The sequence below is a fragment of the Fukomys damarensis genome, unplaced genomic scaffold (genome assembly GCF_012274545.1).
Source record: "Fukomys damarensis isolate Sample0158 unplaced genomic scaffold, DMR_v1.0_HiC HiC_scaffold_16, whole genome shotgun sequence".
Taxonomy (NCBI): Eukaryota; Metazoa; Chordata; class Mammalia; order Rodentia; family Bathyergidae; genus Fukomys; species Fukomys damarensis.
The window spans coordinates 99,286,529-99,308,857 of NW_022900928.1; the positions used below are offsets into that span (position 1 = coordinate 99,286,529).

Genomic DNA, 22,329 nt, shown 5'->3' on the forward strand with positions numbered 1-22,329 from the left:
TCTGGGTTTAAGATAATAGTCACTTGGTCTTTGGAATTAGAAAAGGAGCATAAATATTCCAAAGGTACTTAGAGGAGGGTGAATTGCAGAGAGAAGGAAGGAGCTACTGGAACATTAGCTGAGAAACGAGTGTTTTGAACTGACATCTATGAGGAAAGAGTTTCAGGGAGCAGAGAGTTAATCGTAGTGTGTGCTGTCGCTGCTGCTGCTGTAGGGAATTAAGGTGAGAAGTGAGTGATCTGAATATGCAGGAGTAAAGGCAAAGGAAGAGTGAAGATATGGTATCATCCTAGGGGGAGGAAACTGAAATTTTAGTCTGTGTCAATCAGTTGCTCAGTGGTTTAAGAATAAATCTGACTCTTAAAGCCGGTAGCTTTGGCGTGGTGCCTATGTGGGGGTGGCTCCACATAAATGTGTCGGAGTTGTCTGAATCAGTAACAGCAGTGACATTCACTGCTGCACAAAACAGGTGGTCAAGAGAATTTGAAATATTGATCTCGGTTGTTGTCTCTTTGCTCATCCTTTAAAGTAAGAATGATGAAACCTCTATTTATTTGAGCTACTTTGAGATGCCACTGAGGCTAGCTGGTGCTTGGTCAGGCCGTGCGTGCCCCTTTATATGTCAGGAACTTGATGCTGAGCAGAAAAGACAGTCTATAATAGCTATGCAGTAATTTCATTTTATAGCATATTCATTTATCACACATTTCAAAAGCATAGAAATTTACTAAAACTTTCCATGGAAGCATGAAATTGTTAATTACAATATGTATTTGAAGATCTTCTGAAAATGTAGAGTAAATTTTGTTCCTGCTAATGTCATTTAAGTTCCTTCATATTTGGTAATTATGCTCTGTTTAACTCTGTAGCCATTAAGCCAGAAAATATTAATTTGACATGTGTCTGACTTTTGTACTTAAACTTTGTACATTTTTGCTATTATTCCATGTGACTCATTATTAAAATTCAATGCCCACCAAAATGGTGATAGAAGAGCCAATAAATAGAAACTGCAGAAAAGGATATTTAGAGTCTTTGGTGAGAATTTTTAAATACTAGGGAATTGTGAACAAAAACTAGGCTACATCCATCTTGTGTCTTATTGGTAGATGAGGATCAGGCAGAGACTATGTAGTCTTTGAAATAGTTATAGAAAATATAGAACAGAATTTGAAGTAGTCATAGAAAATATAGAACAGAATTGAATAGCAGATACTGAATTTGGTTAGATGTAAGATCCCTCACAACCTAGTAATGCTGCCACAATATTACAGGAAGATCTAGAGGAATAGCTGTCTCAAATAATTTGCAAGCCATAGTAGAGCATTTCACCAACACTAGTCTTGGACACTGAGAACTTACTCAATTTGTATAAAAAATTAATGACCTTTAACTATTTTTCCAGGAAAACAACATGTGGGTAGTGAGACCATCTGACTAGGTACTGCTAATGTGGTTTTGGTTTACTCTTACTGAGATTTAAAAAAACAAAAAACCTCTGCACAATTTATTTTAGATTCCTGAGGCATTGTTCTCTATTACAGAAGACAACTGAGTTATGAGTGTTCTGTCTGAATTTGACAGGTGTCAAAAACTCATTTTAAATCTCCTTTCCGAAGCCTTCAGTTTGGTTTTATTGTAAGGAGAGCTTTGTAACTGTGTTTTTGTACAGGTTATTGACAGTGGAAGTTCAAGATATGTTGCAAGGTAAATTTCACATTTCTAAGAAGTCATTGAAGAAAGCTATTGATTGTATTTCTATTTAAATAAAAACCAGCTTGATAGCTGAACTATAGATATAGTGGTAGGTGCTTTGAATTCATTGTCTTATTGAAGAACATAGAGTCCTAAGTGGATTCTTTCCCTTTTTGATAAGGTCATCTACTTTTTATGTACTTTTCACTATTTTTTTTACTAGGATTTTACTAGAGATAAATTGTAAAACAGTAAGAAGGTAATCCAGTATGAACAGATGCAGAGAAAACACAGAAAGTAAACACCAAATCAGAGTGTTGTCTGTGGCTCACGGAGCGAAGCCATTGGAAAGTAGCTCAGTGAAGGATCAAGGCCAAGCTGTGCTGGATCCTCAGGGTCTGAGGCAGTACCACAGGGGTCTACTTAATGGATCACATTTCTTCATTTGTTCAGGAGCATTGATTGCAAACCACATGGTCCAGGTGCTGTTCTGGCATCGAAAAGAGGAAGCAACAGACTTTCTCACTGGCAATTCACACTTAGCTATCATTACTTCAGTGGCAGTCCACTCATAACACAGAAGTCAGTTCAAATAAATTCTAGATTATTTTCAAGTAGAACCACATTTACATTATGTAAGGAATTTCCAGCCGTTTCTTACTGGTATTGAATCAGACTTAAAGATAGAAAGGTATATGTATTTGTGCTTTGCAAAAGAAAACCAACTCTGCTTATATAAGTAACAAATGCCTAGTTTAACAGTAGTTCCTCATAAAATTCGAGACATCTACATGTGTGTTATGAGGGGGCATGTCTTACATAAACAGAACCATCACAGAAATGTGAATGAAAATCAGACATTCACAAGGCTTAAAAGGCAGATAACTTTAAGACTTTTCACCTTAACATGAATTAGTGTTTATATTCTTAATATCCTTGAGTGAAATATCTCACTCGCATTCACAACCTTCAATTGCATGCTTACTCAACAGAAAAGGTGGCTACATTACTCGGAATCCTGTCTCCTTACCCATTTCAACAGTCTCTCAACATTTAAAGGTTTGATATGTAGTAATCAGAGTTGCAACTCTGGCTTCAGCTATCATGTCATTATCTAGGACCAATTTTTTAAAAAGGTTGTGTATATAGGTCAGTGGTAGAGCACTTGCCTGATGCGCAGGAGAGACCCTCAGTTTGATCCCTAGCACTGTATTACAGATAAGTAAGCACAAAAATAAAATAAAATTAATTGTAAAAAATTGAAAGCATTTGTGTTAATGATAGCAACCCAGTATATTCTTGCATGCTTACTATTTGCTGATAAATTACTGGATTACCTTCTCACTTTCTTACAGAGTACTGAGTACCTTGTGTACATTTTCTGACTCAGTGCTCAGTATGTTCCATTGTCAGATCACAGAGGGGCTCAAGAAGGTGACTTTAGCTTTCTCAATGTCAATTGTAAATGAAATGTTAGAGTATAGATCAGAACTAAGATCCTTCTGACTACATCTTTCTTTCCTCGCTGTGCTGGATTGCCTTGATATTAAAGGGTGCCATTCCCACATGATTCATATTTTCAGTGACAAGAAGGAGCCATGTGGCATCAGTAGTCTGAAAGTAACCCCTGGGATCCAAAGTACCCACCTCCTGTGCTCCAGCCATGGGGAGATTAGACCTGGGTAGGAGGTTGAGGAAGAGGAGCCTTCTGCCAGGCTGAATGGAATTGTGCTTCTTCAGAAACAAAGACACAGAGCTTTGAGAGTATAGGAAGGAATTTGATTCTGATGGATTGAATTCTACACAGGAACAATGAGTAACATCTTTGGAAGAGCAAAGAGTAACAAGAATCAGGTGTAAATTGAATGTCAGTGAGTGTTCAGGGAGTCACTTTGATGGAATTGCCATCTACTTCTCTTCAACATCTCAGGGTCACAGGCATGTGTGATGCAGGTAATGAAAGCTGTGGTCCAGAGGTAGCTGGAAGCCCACATGAGTGAGAGAGGTCATCTTATTAAGGCTGTTAAGAAGGTTGTTATGAGGAACATTTGAGTATGAAACCCAGAACTGTGAACTTCCTTTGTGCATAAGGAGCTCACTGATGATGTTGCAAAGGAAATAAGTGAGTTCACAGATTGCAGAATCCCGTCTAGGAAACTTGAGTGGTTCCATGAAAGTCGGGTATAGAGCCTTTCATATGGTGCCTAAATCAGTGTGCTAGTAACTTGTGGTACATGTTGGAAGGAGGCAAATTATTTTTGGCCAATTTGTTATTCTTTTCTATGCTCTACTAACTTCCCTGGAAAAAAAATGTAATTTTAGAAAACTAATGGCAGTGCTATTTGCCAGACTCCAAGGAACAACTTTTTCATCCTCTACCTTGTCAGCCAGTAATAGGACACTAATATATTTTGACATAAAGGGAAAAAATTGAATTCCTTGGCCTTCATTTAGTCTCAGTGCACTTTTTCTGCCCTGAGTTCTAGCTGTCTGTGTTCTCGTTATTAGTTGGATGTATAAAATACCAGATGGGAGAAGATCCAGAAGTTTGAAACTTCATGACACCAGCCAAACTAGACAATTTCCCTCCAGAACCTTGTCAGAAAGGCCCGCAGAAATTTTCATATGTGCTCTCAGCTCCTTCTAATATTTGGCAACAGCAGATGCTAGTGTTAGACAGAGTATTATTCAAGAGAGAAATTTCAGAACACTTATTATAATGATCCTAGATAATATCTGCGATCACTTAGTAATGTACCAGGCTCATTTAAAAAGCACATATGTATAGATTTATTTAATACTTAACCCTGTAAAGTAGATATGTGCTATTATTATTTGTACTTTATTTATGAGGAAACGACCACAAAGAATTTCCTGATTGACTAGTATTTGGAAGAATTTTACTTCAAATTCAGTCAATCTGTTTGGAGCCTGAGCTCTTAGCCACTTTGCTGTGTTCCTTCCTGTACCTAATGTTTACATCAGTGTCAAAAATGATTCACAGGGGATATCCACCATGGATTTCATGATGTGATAACCTAAAATTTGTTGAAGATTGTCAGCTAGGGAAGAGTTTGATAGGAAGCAAAACACTCAATAACTGAGTCAGAGTACTGGATGTAAGAAAACTGCTGCTGATGGGAAAGCTGGATGTGTTTTAGGTTGATAGAAGATGGAACAGAAAAGAGGAAGGTGTTAAGTGATGATGGGTGAGGATATTTTCTTCTCTCTTGCTTAGCTGGTCATTTGGGAGATGAAATGAATTAATATGTGAATTAATTTGGGCTCTAAATAATTCTGTTCCAGTAACTCTCATTACATGGCCAGGGTGTGTACCCAACAGTCAGGGAGATTGGTGGGAAGCCAGTGGTTGGGGAGGCAGCATTGTATGGGCTGGAATCTGGGACATAGAACATGGGAAAGAGAAGTGTGTGGACAGGAGCAGCTACTGATGGATTTTGAGAAAGAAGGTGAACATGGGTTGGTTCAAAGTCAAAAAAGGACTGGAGGTAGAGAATAGGGACTGTTCATTGGTCCTTTCTTCAGTGCTGTTTTCCGTTGGCAACTGTTGCCTAATGAAGTCTTAGTCTTGGTACTCTAGCTCACAGGGTAACGCTAGAGCTATTGTTATCTCTTGTTTAGTTCAAACTCATTCAATCCCTGTACTCCTCTTTCTTCCATTACAGAGTAGGAAAACCCATCACATTTTATGGTTACAGCTTCTCTCTTGTCATGTTTATAGAAAAATTTATTTGGTAATTATAATCTTGTAGATAATTTAGGTGAATTTGGAAATTAGAAGATCAGACTCCCTTAATTTTGGGATAAGTATTTGGTATGAACATTGTGTGGTCACTCTTTAATAGTTTACATTCTTTTCTTCCCATGTCTAATGCCTAGCACTCTTTGCAATAATTCTTATTTTTACTCTTATCTGGGGTTTATCACTTATTTATAGATTAGCATGCTTTTAAAATACTCTAACTAGGTCATTTGTCTGCAAATGAAGACGTTCAAGTTTGAAATCCTACCATGTAGAGATAACCACTTGGAACAGCTTGTTGAACATTTCTCCATACTCTCCTCTTGAATACATAAACTCCTAAATTCCACAATTTATATGACATGTATAATTTTCCATAAACCTTTTTTTCACTCTGTAACATGTTATAAGCAGACGTCCTTCTAAATAAATATAAATTTAATATCTACCACCTGTTCTTTTATTAGAATATACCACAGTTTACTTAACTAGCTTCTTGCCTATTGTTTATTAGTAAAGAGTCATAGTTCCACATAGAGAACATCTGACTGTGCTAATCCTGATTTTATGGCTTTGTCATTATATCCATAGAGTTCTTCATATTTATCCATTGACAAGGGAGGTTAAATCTGTTTTAGAAGAATTGTGTAAAAGAAAGAACATGAAATGGATGGCTGAGGAGAACAAGGCTCTGCTCCTATTTCTGCCACTTAGTAGCTGTGTGACCTTAAAATAAATTGCTTTTCCTTTCTGAGCCTCATTTTACTTACCTGTAACATGATTTGTGGATATGCATATTTCAGGTCTTATTCATACTGAAGATACTTAAGATCTGTTCTAGTAATCTCGAAAAAAGATTATTATGTCAAACTAGATCTCTGATGACCACTTAAATTCTCATATCAGCTTTATTCCACTGTGTCTCTTTGGTGTCCCACACAGTGGTGTCATAAACTAGACACCCAGCACATGCATTCTTAAGGATGGAGCAATGTAGCCACTGAGACTGTCTCCCCAGCCTTCCCCCAGGGATAACCATCTCTGTAGTTCCTGCATTAGCTTTGTTGTGATCCAATGACCCTCAGACATTTTCACGTATCTACTACCTTTCTTTAGAATCTGTGCTTTTCTGTGTACATTTTAAACCAGCTTGTGTGTGTGTGTGTGTGTGTGTGTGTGTGTGTGTGTGTGTGTGAGGAGGTGGAGAGAAGAGTCCTGGATTATTTTTAAAGTATTATTTCTTTTTTCCATCCAATTTTCTTTTTTCTCCTTCCTTCATTTCTTTCCATCTTTTCTCTTCCTCTTCTCTCCTCTCTGGTCTTCTTTTCTCCTTTCCTTCTTTTCTTTCTTTTGCTCCGTTATAAAAATGGAAAGCAATGATATTCTTTCTATTGTACTAAATGGTGACTTCTATCCCCATTCTGTATAGAATGAACAGTAATCCCCTGTTTGAGAAACTTATCTCCATCAGTGAAACCTTGGTATAAGTTGGTATCAAGGATAAGTGGGCATTGTGTTATAGTACTATGGTTAAAAGAATGTGCTGTTTCAGAGTGAAAGTTATGAAAACTAACTTTACTAAGTTATTTTATTCAACTTATAGCCAGACTCTAATTACTTTAAAGATGTAACTTGTGTAAAGAAAATTCAAGCAACCTAGTGTGAGCAGGGTGCTTCAGGAAACTGGCACTACTGTCTTTGTTTAGTATGTGTCCTGAACCAGTTTGCATTGGATTGCATTCTTTCACAATGAGTTATATACTTTATTCTTTTCCTAATGAAAATATTCTATACATATTGAACATTTTCTATTTTAGGCATGCTTCTAGGAAATATTTAATATATTATGCTTTTAAAAAATATTTTATTGGTATATTTTGGATATACAATATATCATGCTTTGATTGACAGATGTTTTGAGAGACTATTCAGTAGAGCTGTTTAATCTTAGTCCTTTACTTTGTGGACACTTATTCTGCACTATTAAATAATGTTTTCCTGTCTCTTCTCAGGATTAGGTCATAATAGACCAGGTTTGACTCTTATAGGCCTCTTTACCTATAGTTCTTTATAGCTCCATTCTTTCTGCTGTTTCAGTTATCTGTATCTAGTTATGTAACAGAACACATTATCTTATTAAGAATTTTTAATAAATTAATAGCAAATATTACATAAGAGCTGTTTTAAAAGCCTTTTTGATGCATATTTATTCAATCTAGTTCTTATCTAACTTCCAGAGGCATTCATTTTCTGAAGAAGCTTTTTCCATATAATTGCTATATTCTGGTACACAACCCACAATTTTAATTTGAAGGTGAACTCCTTCTAAGCCAGAAGAGATAGCCTTGCCCTTCATCCCTCCAGGTGCATGACACCCAGAGTCACGCTCTCATTTGTTTCTGACCACGTGGTTTTTGTTTTGCAGTCCCCAGTCTGTCCCAGATCGTCTGAGGATCCGGGTGAACAAAATCAGTTTACAAGACTATGAAGGATTCCACTATGAAAAAGAGAAACTCCGGGAAGCTTGTAAGTTGCAAGTGTCTAATGGATTTCATGTGATCCGCCTGACTGCAGCTTCTTGATTCACCTTGGTTTGATGGGTAGATTCACTAGCTCTTGTTTCTGAAAACATGGTTAGAGAAGTGAGGAGAAACATGGTAACATGTAAGCAGCTAGTGATAATATATGGGCTGAGGAAAATATAACTGGAAATGAAAAGCAGCAAAATCCAGTCATTCTGTTGTGGAGCCAAGTCAGGAGCTCTGAGGTTATTCACCACTTTAGTCTGAGCTTTGCCTAAAATGAGACGAGCAAAAAGTTGGTGATACTGCATGGTTTGGTAACACTCAAGAACCCTTCAGATAACACAAGACTCTTCCTGGAGCTTGCGTGATGAAATACTGCCCTCATCCTTTTGTAGGTGCAGCACAGTTATCCAGAAGGGCATTTCCTCTGCTGTTATGCTTATGTGAAAGAAAAGCCCTCGGAATATGGGATGTTATGATCATAGAGTGATTCATTAATGATGAGGGGCCACTGTTTCTGAAATTTTAAGTTGAGTCCACATATGAATTACTTCTCATGCTTATATTTTCTGTATATTCCTTTGAACACATAGCTAATTGTTAGTTTACTTTATCAATCAATATTTACTGGACATTTTAAACATTCTGGTCACCATTTTATATCCATTTCTAAATCATGATATATGAAATTATTGGTTAAAGTAGACAGAAGGAAACAAGACATAGGAAATTTAGATTTAAATTTTCTGGGTTCCTTCTTAACTGTGAGGGCCAGTAACCCCATGCACTTAAGACCAGAGAAGATAAGGGAGAGCAGTGTCCAAGAGGAGAGGCAAGGGTGCCACTTGGAAGAAAGCAGTTTTATAAAGAATGAAGATTTATTAACCAGAACTCTGATCAGTCTCCAAATGTGGATACAAGTAAAAAAAGCAGAAGAAGCAACAGTTAAACTGGCAGGAATGAAGGAGGGGAAATGACCCGGGGAGAGTGACTTCTGGGTTTGGATCCCAGAATCTGTGATGTACAGAGAGCTTTCGTGGATAGAAATCCTGAGCCTAGGGCAGTCTCAGGAGGAGCCCAGGGAATTCTCAGGACTGAGCAAGCATCCTTTTCCCTGGTGACCCAGTTTAGACCAGTTTAGAGAGCTTGCTGGGGAGTTCTGTGTGAAATCTCAGTTCTTCAGCTGCTTCAGCTTACTGAGTCCTTTTGATTGTTTTTTATAAGCATCAGTGCCTTTAGTTTCTTTCTGGCCTTCATTTCTGTCGTTCACTCTCGTTTCCTTTGGTAAGAAAGTGGGCATGAAGGAGGTATAGTCTGCTAAATCTCTACATTTTTTCCTTCTGTTAACACCATTGTATTTTCTGATGTAAATGAAGACAGTGACAGATTAGCACAAAATCTATTTTAAGTGATGAGTGTGTGTGTGTGTATATATATATATATATATATATATACACACACACACACACATACACATACACATATACATGTATATAAATATATACATACATACATGTGTATACACATATATACATACATGTAATATATATAATTGCAATAAAAGTATAGCTGCAGTGTACATTCAATTTACTTTTAGAAGCTATGAATTAGAACAGTGTTTTTTGTTCTTTGTTTCAAATTTTCAAATAAGTTAAAATTTTTCAAAGTAATAAAAATAATGGATTTTAAGTCATATTTTGCATTTTACCATCAACTCTGTAGTAATTCAGGGGGGTCTGGGGATACATTTGAAATTTGGGGCTGAAATGAGATTTATCTGTAGCTTTCAATGATCTGTTCTGTCTTTTCTGTGGTATTCTATGTGCACCACTGCCAGAAGTAATTGTGATTTGAGCTTTTACAGAAAGATGACATTTCCTTGTAGGTGTTTTGCTTATCACATCTTATGTGATAAAACTTCTGCGTGGAGAAACTTCTTAAATTGGCACAAGTATTTGGTGTAAACGTAGTTCCAACAAATTCAGCAGTGTCTTTGGAACCCAAAAGAACAAACTCTCAAAGGGGAGGAATAAAGGAGTTATTATAAAGATCTGAGCTTGAAGAAGACAACATATGAGTTGGAAATAAGAGATGCCACCTCAATCATAATAGTTTTAATATACGATAGTGACGCCTCTGGCTTGTAGTTGTTCAGGAAAGTTTTTCCTTTAAAGTTATGTCTTATTCTTAACTTTGTTCTTTTCATGACTCCAACTTGCAGCTGACTACAAATTCATGGAAGAGCTCATGGACTTCAAACTGAATACAAAGACATGAATAAAAAAAGTATGAGTTCATGTGTGGTATATATGCCAAAATAGATGTTACTTCAGAATCATTAATTGAATACAATTCTCAGAGCACATCTAGTTAAAAGGGACTCTGGGAATTTACTCTGACCTCCATCTGAGGAGAAGAAAGAGAGCAAGCTCTTTCAATCCATTTGTAGCCAACAAACTGTGAACTAGAACAGTGGTGTGTTAATGGGTTTAAAAAATTAGTTTCCTTTCTTGATGGCACAAGCAAATGATTGACTCGGGCAGCATGTGGCTGTTTGCCATCAACATTTAATAGATTCTTGCCCATGTATATGGATCATTGCTTGTATTAGATGACAAGCTTAGATGTTTGTTGTCTACCAAAGCCCTGCTTCTATGTGTAATACAGAGCTCCCTGATAATGCAGAATGGCAGCCCCTTTAATTGCTTTATTTATTTCAGCCAGAAGATGACTATACTATGTCAAATGGTTCCCACCTCCCTTCCATTTAGAAAACATTTTCCCCTAAAATATGGTCTCTTCCCTAACTCTTGTTGGTGGATTTCAGACTTTCTTAAAACATGCAGTCTACCTCCTTGTTGTGTTTCAATCTAAACATCACCCAAATATGTGTATAGAAGGTGATTGGATCGTGAGGAACCAATACTCATTAGTGGATAAGTCCACTGGTGTGTTCTTAGCTGATTTATTGTTATGAGGTGAGGCCTCATTAGATTTGGGTTACTTGGGGCAAAACTTGAAAGGGTGTATTCTTATCCCTGGCCCCTCCCTTGTCTTTGCTTCCTGGGAACCATGTGTTGAGCACCCTTTTCTCTGTCATGCCCCTCAGTTTCTGTCTTGAAGCCTGCTGACCATGAACTGAAACTGAACCGTAATAAACTGTAAGCCAAATGTGCTGTTTTAAATTGTGGGTGTCATGTATTGTGTCTCAGCAATGGGAAATGACTAAGGCACACACTGTTTATGATTTATCAACCCTTAAATTAATGGTTACAGTTTGTAATAAGGGAATGTCTATTCATTTGAAGAGATAATGTAAAGAGAAAGTTGCCATATTAAAAATAGTTTAAAGTTAATATATAATAATATCAGAAGAAAATCTCTACCATCAACTAAAAGAAGTATTTAAATGGATCATTAATGATGCACAAAGTCATATAGACAGGGCCAAGATATTCTGTTGTATTTCTGTCTCTGAAAGAGATTCATTGACATGGCATATATTTTTATATCTAGAATAACTTGATATTGCCCCAAACTTAACTGTGTCTCTTGCAAAGTGGTGAGGCTTTAATTTTAATACAAGCTAACTCTGTATTTTTGAATTACTATGATAATTCACAAGAGTCTAGGGCCTGTAATCCTGACAGTTAAAATCAGTTTTGAGGCAGCTGAAAACAGCTATATAGTCTATAACATCTATAAAGATAATGTTCAACAACATTTTCACACACCTTTTCTCAGTGTAATGGATATTACCTGGATGCACATAATATGTAGTATATACATGCTGAGTATATTGGTTGATATTCATGACATTAGGATTAAACTCTAGGTACAGCATTCAGGCATTTTCACTAATGGAATTTCCCTGGTAAGTGATTTAGTAAAAAAGTCAGAAAAGTTTGTGTTTGAATCTGGGTTGCAATCGTATTAAGTAATTTAATTTCTCTGATGATATAATCTCTCATCTCTAAAAGGAGAATATAATTGCAACCTCATAGAGCACCGAGAGTTAAATGTAATCTCATGTATGAAACCCCTGATGCTAAGCCTGACTCATTGCCATGCTTTCTGAAAGTGGCAGCTATGACTGTTCTGGCTGTAGCCATTAAACAGCTCTGCTGTCACATCTCCTATCAGTGAGCAGGTTCATAAAGCTAGGTCCAGAGCAGGGGCTGATCTCCCTGCAACTTTGCACACCAACACCTTGCAATTCACTTTCTCATTAGCAAAAAACAGAATTGATAGCACTAATACATACAGTCTTCCTGCAGCTGATTGGTTCTAGGACCCTTTGTGTACACCAAAATCTATCAATGGTTGAAGTTTTATATAAAACAGGTTACCATTTGCCTATAACCTTTGCACATCCATATGTTTTTAATAATCTCTAGATTACTTATGACATAATAGAATGTACATGTTAGGAAGATAATTGCTGTACTATATTTTTAGGACTAATGACAAGAGAAAAGTCTGTACCTTTCACATTTTTTGAATCTGGAATTATAGTATCATAGGAAGATTATGGGAAGAAATATAATGAATGTGCTTTTATTATGTCTATTAGTATAAAAGACTACTGTGACGACAAGATAGTTAGACATATGATTCATACACACCCATGCCTAGATTTTATGAACCAGACAGAAATTTACAATTTCCTTCTTTAATGCATTCTTCCAAGAGGATCCCTTGATATCCATCACTGAGTTTTTTAAGTAAACTTTCTATTTTGCAGTAATTTAGATTTATAAAACTGTTGCAATAGTGCTAAAGGGAGTTGGACTTTATATTACTGTGGTACAGTTGTCAAGGAAACATATTGCTACATTACTATAAACTGTTGGACTTTCTACTCTACGGTGCAGCCTCACATACCCCATTGCATTAAATTGGCCTTTTTCTCCCCTTCTCCTATGGTCTCTGACAGTGGATGGTCTTCAGGAGTATAGCACAGGGGTCTGGTACACATCTGTTTGGAAAGGATATTGCAGAGGTGGACAACACTTCTTGACCCATTATATCAGGACTCATCTGATAATTTATGACATCTCTGGTGATGTTATCTGAGCATTTGGTTAATGTGGTATTTGCCATCATAAAGTTGCTACTTCCTTAGTCTATACTATAATGTTTCTGTTTTTCCTTTTCCTACTTGATTTTTTTAGAAGTCACTAAGTCAAACCCACTTTTAAAAGGGGAGAAAAGCTGGATGTTGTGGCACATAATTCCAGCACTCTTGGTGGTTGAGGCAAGAGGGTTGAAAGTTCAGGCCCACCCTAGACAACTCAGTGACATGTAAGACCCTGTCTCAAAATAAAAATAAAAGAAAATAAAGTGGGGAGGGTGTAGCTCAGTGTGAGGGCCTTGGGTTCAACTTGCTAAAACAAGCAAGAGGGGTAGGCTGGGAAAAGGTCACTGGAGTTTTTACTGTTTACTGTTCCGAGCTTCCGTGTTTGACTTCAGTTGTCAATAAATATTTAAGACTGATGGAGCTGTTCATTCATCATGTGCTAATAATTTCAACAGCTACACAGTTGCATCAGTTAAATGCCAGTTTCCATGCCAGATGCTAGAGATTTGAAGGATGAAACTAGAACACCTAACAGTGCAACCTAATTTATTCAAAGCACATATACCTGTATTTAGTTCTTACTATAAACAAACAATCGTTGAAGAAAAGCAAAAACTAGAATTAACTTCCAAATTTCTGGAGCTTTTTTCCTCATGTAAAAAGGGCTGTGAAGGGGCTATAGAATACGATGTACCTATTTTCCCAGCGAACATTATTTAAATATTTCAATATTTAAATATACATTTAAATTTAGATAATATACACACACACATGTACAGATGCAGGCATGAATGTAGAAAGCTTGTCTGCCTGCTAACTAGCTGTGCAAACTTGAGTAGTTCACTTGTCCTCTGGAGGCCTCATTTTCCTTATCTGCTACTGTGTATTTCTTAAAAACATATCATATTATAATAAATATTTAACTTTGTAGAAATCATCTGGAATTTGAATTTTTCCTCTGACATGTTTTGTTAGAAAAGTTTCAAACTCCAGCACACTCTTTAACTAGTGTGAGCACTAAAAAATCATGTTAAGTGCATTTTGTTTAAATAGTTTGCTGAAACACCTGATTGCTTTTCTATCAGTTACTTCCTCTGAAGTTGAATCCTTCACTCTCATTTAATGAGCTGACAGCAGAGCTCCTTGGTAGAGCTTAGGCCTCCCTTTGAAGGAGGTAGGCTTTCCAATTGGAAATACGTCTGGGGAAGCTGTGTTTGTATTTATTTCTGTTTTCAGAAATTGATATTTGACCAGAGTTTCTTGCTGAGTTTCTTTCATAGTCCTTCCCCTCCTATTGCCTCTATCCTTATCATTTTATTTAAAAAGGTGACGTTAATAGTAATAATAGCACATGTTGTGCCATTCCTATGAGTGAGAACGTTTATTCACTTTTCTATGGGTATAATGTAATTTCATTCTCCCATCACCCCTGAATGTTAGGTAGTATTGCTCTCTGTGGTTCACACATAAAGTGATCGAGACACAGAAAACTTAAGAAAAGTAGAAGGGGCCAACATTCCGAATATTTACTTAATGACTAAGCTGTCTCTTTCCTCCAAGAAGTGCTTCTTGTTTTCTTATGTAAAATATATTTCATAACATAAATAAAACTTTGTATGTCAATCATCCATTCACAATACCATTCAAATGCTTTTTTTTTACACTTCAACTGACTTTTTTCTTATTTTACCAAACTTTCTGTTTTTGCATCTCCTTTCAACCCCAAATAAATCTCCTGTTCATAAATTCAGGATATATTTATTGTTTGGTTCCCATATTTCAAGCACTATTTTAAGTGATGGAGTGGTGGAAAAAGTGGTCACCCTTCTAGAGTTTATAATCCAAAGAGAGAAACAGATGATGAATGAATGCTGTATTATACCGGGCAATCTTGTATAATAATAGAATGGAAAGAAAAGCAAAGCAGTAGGACATAGTTTCCTGTTTTTGATAAAGTGAGCAGGGACTGCCTTTCCTAGTAGGTGATATTTAAGCAGAGACTTGAAACCAAAGAACATAAGCACAGATTGATTCCCAGGAAAGGAGTAACCCCAGGCAAAGGACACAGAAGGGGCCGCCTCAGTGGTGCAGGCATTCATGGTATGTTTAGAGAATAGCAAGGAAGTCCCTGTGGCTGAAACCTGGTTAGTTGGGTGAAGAAGGATGAGGATAATTTTGAATTTGTGAGAAAGGGTACAAAAATGGAAAAGGCTTGAAGGCTTTGGAGAAAGTGTGATCAGAAGGTGTTTCATCAATTAGGGAAGAATTGGAACACACCTGGATTTATTCTAAATAAATCTGGCTGCTGAGTACAGAACTGTCAGGTTGTAAGAATGGAAATAGGGTAACAGACACAAGGCATTGTAGGTAAGAGGCAATACAAGCAAGAGAATGAGATAAAGTAGTAGAGTTAGAGAGAAGCAGGTGGCATCTGGATACATTTGGGAGCCAGTGCTGATGGGATGAGATGACAGATTAACTGTACTGAGAATAAAAGCTACATCAAGGTTGCCTCTGTGGTTCTGGCCTCAGCAACTTGATCAACAGAAGTAGGGGAGACGAAGATCCAGCAAGGAGACCAAGAAGAGGCATCTGGTAAGCTGAAACGACAGCAGATCTTGTTCATGGGAAGCCAGGAGAAGAAAACTGTCTCATTGAAAGGAAGAGCACCACTGTCAGATGTACCAGAGAGACTGAATAATTGCACGCTAAATATTGGTAATTAGAACTGGATGGGAGAATGGTTCTTAGTAACCTCACAAGAGATCCTGGATTGAAAGAGGTGAAGGTGAATAGAGGGGCTTTCATGTGCAAATGAAAGCAAATGAAGAAATTCAACATAGTTTGCCCTTTTGAGGTATTTAGCTATAGAAGAGGTGAAGATGAGATGGTAGCTGGAAAAGAAAGTAGTCATAGGAGGATTTTTTAATGGTCTGCAAAGGAGTACAGCAGTGTTAATGCTAGTGGGACCAACCCACTGGAAAGGAAGAATATGGCTCAGAGAAAGGGAATAGTGGTTGGGGCTGTGCCCTTGGGTCGGATGAGATGGGATGTGTGAGCAGTGGAGGATGTGGGGACAGATGGGGCAGGTGCTCCAAGAGCAGAGAGGAATAGCAGAGGGAGGATTGCTACTCTGTTTTCTCAGTAAAACAAGAAGTAAGCCTACTAGGTGAAAGTAGTGAAGGGGAGGTATCGGTGTTCAGGAAAAGATGAGAAAGTTTGAAATAGTCCATTGGAAGACAAAATATCTGATAAGCGCAGTTTGAAGAAGGAAGTTTCATTTTGGTTCATGGTTTCAGCTCATGGTATTCTGCTTCCAAGGTAGAAATGTTGCTGTAGAATGGCATAGTGGAGGAAAGCTGCTCGTTGCGAGCAGAGTGAGGGGGAAAAGCCCCCAAAGAGAACTTCTCTTCAAAGCTACCATATTCCCAGTGACCTACTCCGACTAAGCCCCAACTCCTAGTAGCCCATTCAGCTGTGAGCTCATCAATGGTTATCCAGTGGTCTTCATGGTCTTCATGACTCCATTGCTCCTCTCGGCTCCACCTCCTACTAGCTCACTCAGATAGGCTATTCATCGGTGCAGTGAGGTTCTCATGATTCCGTGACCTTTCTAGGCTCCAATTTCTAGTAGCCCACACAGTTATGAACTCATTAATGGATTATCCATTGATGAAATAAGGTCCTCCTTGATTCCTTCACCTCTCTAGGCCCCACCTCTGAACATTACTGCATTGAGGATCTAATCTTCAACACCAAAGTCTTAGGGAGACACATTAAATTCAGTTCAATCCAGATGACAGGTTTCTCTTTGCAAATTTATATCTAAGATCCTCGTATAAAGTGATTATTTTTCATACAACACTTTAAAGATGGATCACCGAATCCATTGGCTTTGCCTAAACATGTAGAACCTTACCTGCCTTTCCAGGTGGTGGGCCTTTTTTTGTGAATAAACATATTCTCTGTCTTTCTGATTTCAAAAAACTCAGATTCCAAGGGAATAGTGTGTTCAAAGGTGTTGTTATAAAAAAAATCCCTTGTTATCTAATTGTGTTTATGATTCAAAGCCTTTCTTTTTCTATTGAAAGGAAGATTTGCTTCCAGAGCTGTGTTGTATTGTATTAGAAGTCACTAATGCTCAGTCTCAGGGAAGGCAGTGGGCCCAAAATGTTGATAATGATATTTGATCCTCCATTGTTAGAAGTCTTTGATAATGAGAGCAGTGAATTGCAGGTACATCCCTAAATCTTTATTTAAACTAATATATTTTTCATTTTGTTCATTTATCTTACATAATATAACAGCCAAGCCTTTTCTTTCCTTGATACTGGGCATTGTACCTAATGCTAGGCAACCCTCTACCACTGAGTCTATATATTTTGTTTTGTTTTGTTTTTAACTTGATATAGGTTCTGCCACAGTAACCTCAGTAGCTGAGATTACAGGCATGCACTGCTATGCCAGCTGAAGATGGCCAACTCTTACTGCTTAATACCAACCTATTCCATTTTCTTATTGTCTTGCCAAGATGACAAGTCAGGGGTGGAGTTCAGATAACAGGTTTCTCTTTGCAGACTTATTTCTGAGATCCTCATATAAAGGGATTACTTTTTCATTCATCATGTTAATGTGAGAGTGGTATAATGACAGCCACTACAGAGTTGTGTCCATCATATTTAATACTAAATAATAACACCCAATATTTATTTAGTGCCTCATGGTTTAATTTTCATGGTTTACAGAGGGCTGCTACATACACTGGCCACATACATCACAGGGACATTTGAAACATTCACACAGGATCACACTGCTGCAGCAGGATTTTAATAAGAAATTACATCTTTTCTCTCCTAATGCTGTATGTTTCCTTATTTTTTTAATAAAAGCATAACTATGCACATATAGAGATGTGCTATTTAAAAGAACAATGTCACAGCTCTTATTGCAGATGGGGTTCCCAGGGAAACACTCTGACAGTGAGTTTTGTTTGCAGGAGGTTAATGGGATGTCCCAGTTATATGGGGTGGGGAAAGCAGTGACCTTTGGGTCCAGGAAGGTCATTTAGGGTTTTTTTCCCTTGGAGGCAAGTTTAAATGTGTACAGGTAAGGCTCCCTCGGGAGGTGGCTGACCTTGGATGAAGTAGATGCCTTCCTGGAGAGGCACTCAGCTGCCAGCTGTGAGCAGACTTCCAGCAACTGGGGTATCCAGCAGCTCACACTGGATCTGGGTGAAGGCTTCAGTTTTGCAAGCAAAGTCTGGGCTGTCACTCAGCACCTGACTATTTAACTAAGGTGAGGAGGGAACCATCCACATACCAGAATCCTTTTGTCCATTTAATCATCTCTAATTCAACAACTGCCTACATCAACTAAGTATATCAAGCACTGTTCTGGCATTGGGATTCAGTTTCCATGAGCACTAGCCCCCAAGTTTTTCTCTTTGTATCTTTTGATCAGACCTTGCTGCTATTCAGAAAACCAGAATTGCTTTCTTCAGAAGCACCTGCATCAGCAAAGTGAAATGGAAATCTAAAATGTGAATGCTGACCTTTTCTTAAAGTTCCTTTCAGCAGGAAATTGCTGAATTTAGTCGCCAAATTTAGTATTTCCCATTTGGAATTTGAGTTGTTACAAGTGGAAATTAAAATGCAAAATGATCTAAATTTCAAGCTGTTATTTCTAGCCTAACCCTGTAACCAGTAGAGGTAACCTCAGAGTTACCTAGAACATGGCCCTTTCATAGTTCACAGTCCATAGCACCCTTTCTTAGTACCTCCTGGTTTTCCTGAATTTACCGCCTCTCTCCCAGTTACCAAGAACCAGGGTAGAGTTCCCTCAGATGTTAGCTGACAGGAAGGGATTGTTTGAGACTGCCCTACTCCACACCTTCATGTGGCAGCTTCCTATGTATAATTTGTTCACTTTTTTGCTTCCAGAAAGAGATCTGAACTCCTTGTGGTGACTTTAGGAACTCTTTGTTATTAATTTTCCATGTGCATCCAATCAATTTAGAAATTCAGAGCTGACTGACTATATCCCCAGCATCTATTTGGTGGTAACCTTGGCCCTCACCAGCAGTGATAGGCAGGGTGACATTGAAATTGTGAAAGAATTTTGGATTCGTGTATCTGTAATTATTTTTTCACATATTTAAGTTTTGGGTGTGGTTGCGAATCTTTGTTTTAGGGCATTTCATATTTGATCTTTATTTTCACATTTATTTGGCTGGCTGGGCTATGCAGCCAAAATTCCAATGTCACACTTAAGTATGTCATCTCCCTCCCAAGTACTTGAGGGCTGGCAGGACATATCAATAATAGCTCATTTTCTGCATGTTAGAATTTAGCAAATACTAATTTGCTGATGGGTATCCTTAGAAAACCTTACATTGTTTTCTGACACCCATTGTCAAATGCATTTTAGGACCTTGCAGAGAAAAGCTCCTATCATGTTTCACTGGGTATGAATTCTAAGGAATAATATGTCATTTTGTTTTAAGGTTACCACTGGTAATACATGAATTAGTCATCAGAAGTAGGACAAAGTAACAAATGCAATTGTAAACAGTACCTGTGATTGGCTTGAAATTCTCCAGCTGATTCCTTTCATCTTTGTCCAGAAGAGGATGCTATAATGTCTCCTTTCTGCTGGGTTTTTCTTTCTCATTTTTGCTCTTCCAGTTATTATGTGCTGCATGTTGATGTTGATGATTTGGAAAGAGAAAAAGAAAATGATCTATTTCTGACTAACTCCTGAGGTGCTGCAGCCTGGGATTTTTTTTTCCTTATTGAGTTTATTGGTACTTTTAAAATATACAGTACATCTGGATCTTATACCTTTACATGACATATCTTTGTTCTCATTTTTTCCCCATGCAGTCTGGGATTTGGATGGGTATCTAGGGAAGGTATGGTGTTCTCCTCCCTCCTTCTCCTGTTCTTTATTCTTCAGCCATAAGAATATTTTTCCCCAATTGTGTCTGTAACACATTCTAATTTAAGGACCTTTTTCTAGTGCCATAGGTGTTATGGAACTGACTTTGAAGAATTTATAAGAGGTTATTGTCATTCATCATTATAATGTGAGTAATATTATTTTCACAGTCCTTTTCTCTCTGCTATCTTGTACTGTCTCCGGCTCAGTAAGCCACAAGCCCACCAGGGTATACAAGTGTGCCAGAAAAATGTAACTCTATGGCCAGGCAGAACATCTGCAAGTCCTCTTACCATTTAACTGGTCGTGAAGGAGTTGACTTTTCTGTCTTAATCTCCCTCTCCTATTTACCCTTCTTTCTTCCATTCCTTTAGTCCACATTTCCCCATTGTTCATCTTACTTACTGCAGTAGCTTCCTAACTCATCCTCCTGCTGGTCCCTTTTCTTCTATCAAACTGTCTTTCCTATTGTTACCAATGGTTTTTCTAAGAATTTGTCAAAAAAGAGGTGGAAAGATTTTTAATCATTGGGAAGAGGGGCTAGTGGGAAAGTACTGCAGGATGTAGGGGGAGATGTTCCATGTGTTTATTAACTGTCTCTCATTACCAGTAACTAGCTAGGGTCCTATCCTACCACAGAGACTGGAGATAGGGGCTCTATCTTTCATCATATTTATGTTTCAAAATACTTGATAAATTCCTCAAGGAATATGTGCATTTCATAAGTGTTCAGGAATGTTCAGATTCTTTAGTCCAATTTTAATGGATGGGATTATAAATCTGGCAAGAGGCATGGAAAGATTCACATCTCAGAGGGGCAGAGAAAGAATTTATAATTGAAAGTTTGTTGAAGTAAATGGTCTAAGAAGTAAATGGTCCTGCCTGCACTCAGGACCTATCTGAAGCTTAGCTGAGGGGAGCAGTAATGCTGTTGTAGCCAGCACTCCTCTGTATCTTTATCCTCCATTGGAAAACCCATTAGTATCTCTCCTAGAATAAAATTTCAGCTTAGTATACTGTATAAAAAAATCAAGCTTCTGGCCTCATCCTCATTCCTCTTTACTGTGTACTTACCTAGCTGCCTGATTCCTGAATGTTTGCTTCTTTTCATACGTTGGTTTCTCATAATCCAAAGATGATCTAAGAGAGACAATTTCTTTTGCCTGAAAAACTCTCATTCCCCTTGTCAAACTTCCTTATTTTTGTGACTTGAGAGACAACTTCTCATGGAAATCTGTCTGGTCCTGGGAAATGGATAGGTCTGCTGATCCTGAATATACTTAATCCTTGTCCATCAGGATTCCTGTTGCAAAATATCATTAATAGGATATTTTATGCACTCTCCTCTCCTCCTAAGTCTGTGAATGCCTTCCGCACAGATGCTGGGTCCTACTCTATGTTATGTGTACACCTCCTGCACTAGACTTCATCTTGGAACCAGAAGGTCCTTAAAACCTGTGTGCTGAAATGATTAATTAAATAACTTACAGACCTGAAAAATAGTTTTGTCAAATCTCTTGTGTACATGTTTGCCGAATTAAATGAAAATGAAAAATGGGTTGTTATTCAATATCATAAATGCAATAAGTGTTAAGAGGATTAAAAACAAAGTGAATTGTATGTTCCTTGGTTTACCTTTTCAGGAAGTAAACTGTTGTAGTAAAAAAAGAATTTGATATAATTTAAAACTCACATTTGTGGAGAACTGCCTAATTTCTAGAGAGTACATCTCAGAAATCTTCTAGTAGAATGCAATAAAAATTATATAGTTTCCTTTCTTTTGTGGGTGACATTTTTAATTAAGTATACACAAGCTAGGAACTCCAAACTCTAGAATTGTCCTTAACCTCAAGACTCGGGGACAATAAAATTTTCAAGAGACCTCAGGCATGGCAAGGTAAGGCATAAAGTTGTAATGTGGGTATTGTTTACTTTTTTATGCTAATCTGCTTATTAGCTGCTCCTTGCTGGCAGTGGGCAGTTAATGATGACAAGTTGTAAAATGGACCTGTGGCCCTTGGGTGGAAAAATTGGATTGAAATGTTGCCAGCTGATTCTGTCTGATTATTATCAGCCACCAATTAAGAATTTTATCTCATAACTTGGCTCATTTCAAAATAGAAAGATTCCACTTGCTCCCTGCCCTTGTCTCTTAGGGCTTTCTTTCCCTCCTCTAGTCTCAGCTTTTTCCTTGATTTTTACTTTTAGTTCCTTATTTGCATCTCCTCTTGACTTCTTCAGGAGTGTTAAAGCTACCTGTCACTATTGTCTTATTAGCAAGGCATCTGCCTATAGCAAATTCAGGACATTTTTTTTCTCATTCGCATGGT

At 37.6% G+C, this 22,329-nt stretch overlaps 1 protein-coding gene across 12 annotated transcripts in view; it reads left to right on the forward strand.

Moving 5' to 3' along the window:
• Dgki (diacylglycerol kinase iota) overlaps window positions 1–22,329 on the forward strand; it is a 441,978-nt gene that overhangs the window by 318,500 nt on the left and 101,149 nt on the right. For all 12 annotated transcript variants that reach the window (XM_019208591.2, XM_033764527.1, XM_033764526.1 and 9 more), the window contains one exon: window positions 7,884–7,984. In XM_019208591.2, coding sequence (XP_019064136.1) covers window positions 7,884–7,984 — 101 coding nt within the window. The remainder of the gene's footprint in view (window positions 1–7,883; window positions 7,985–22,329) is intronic.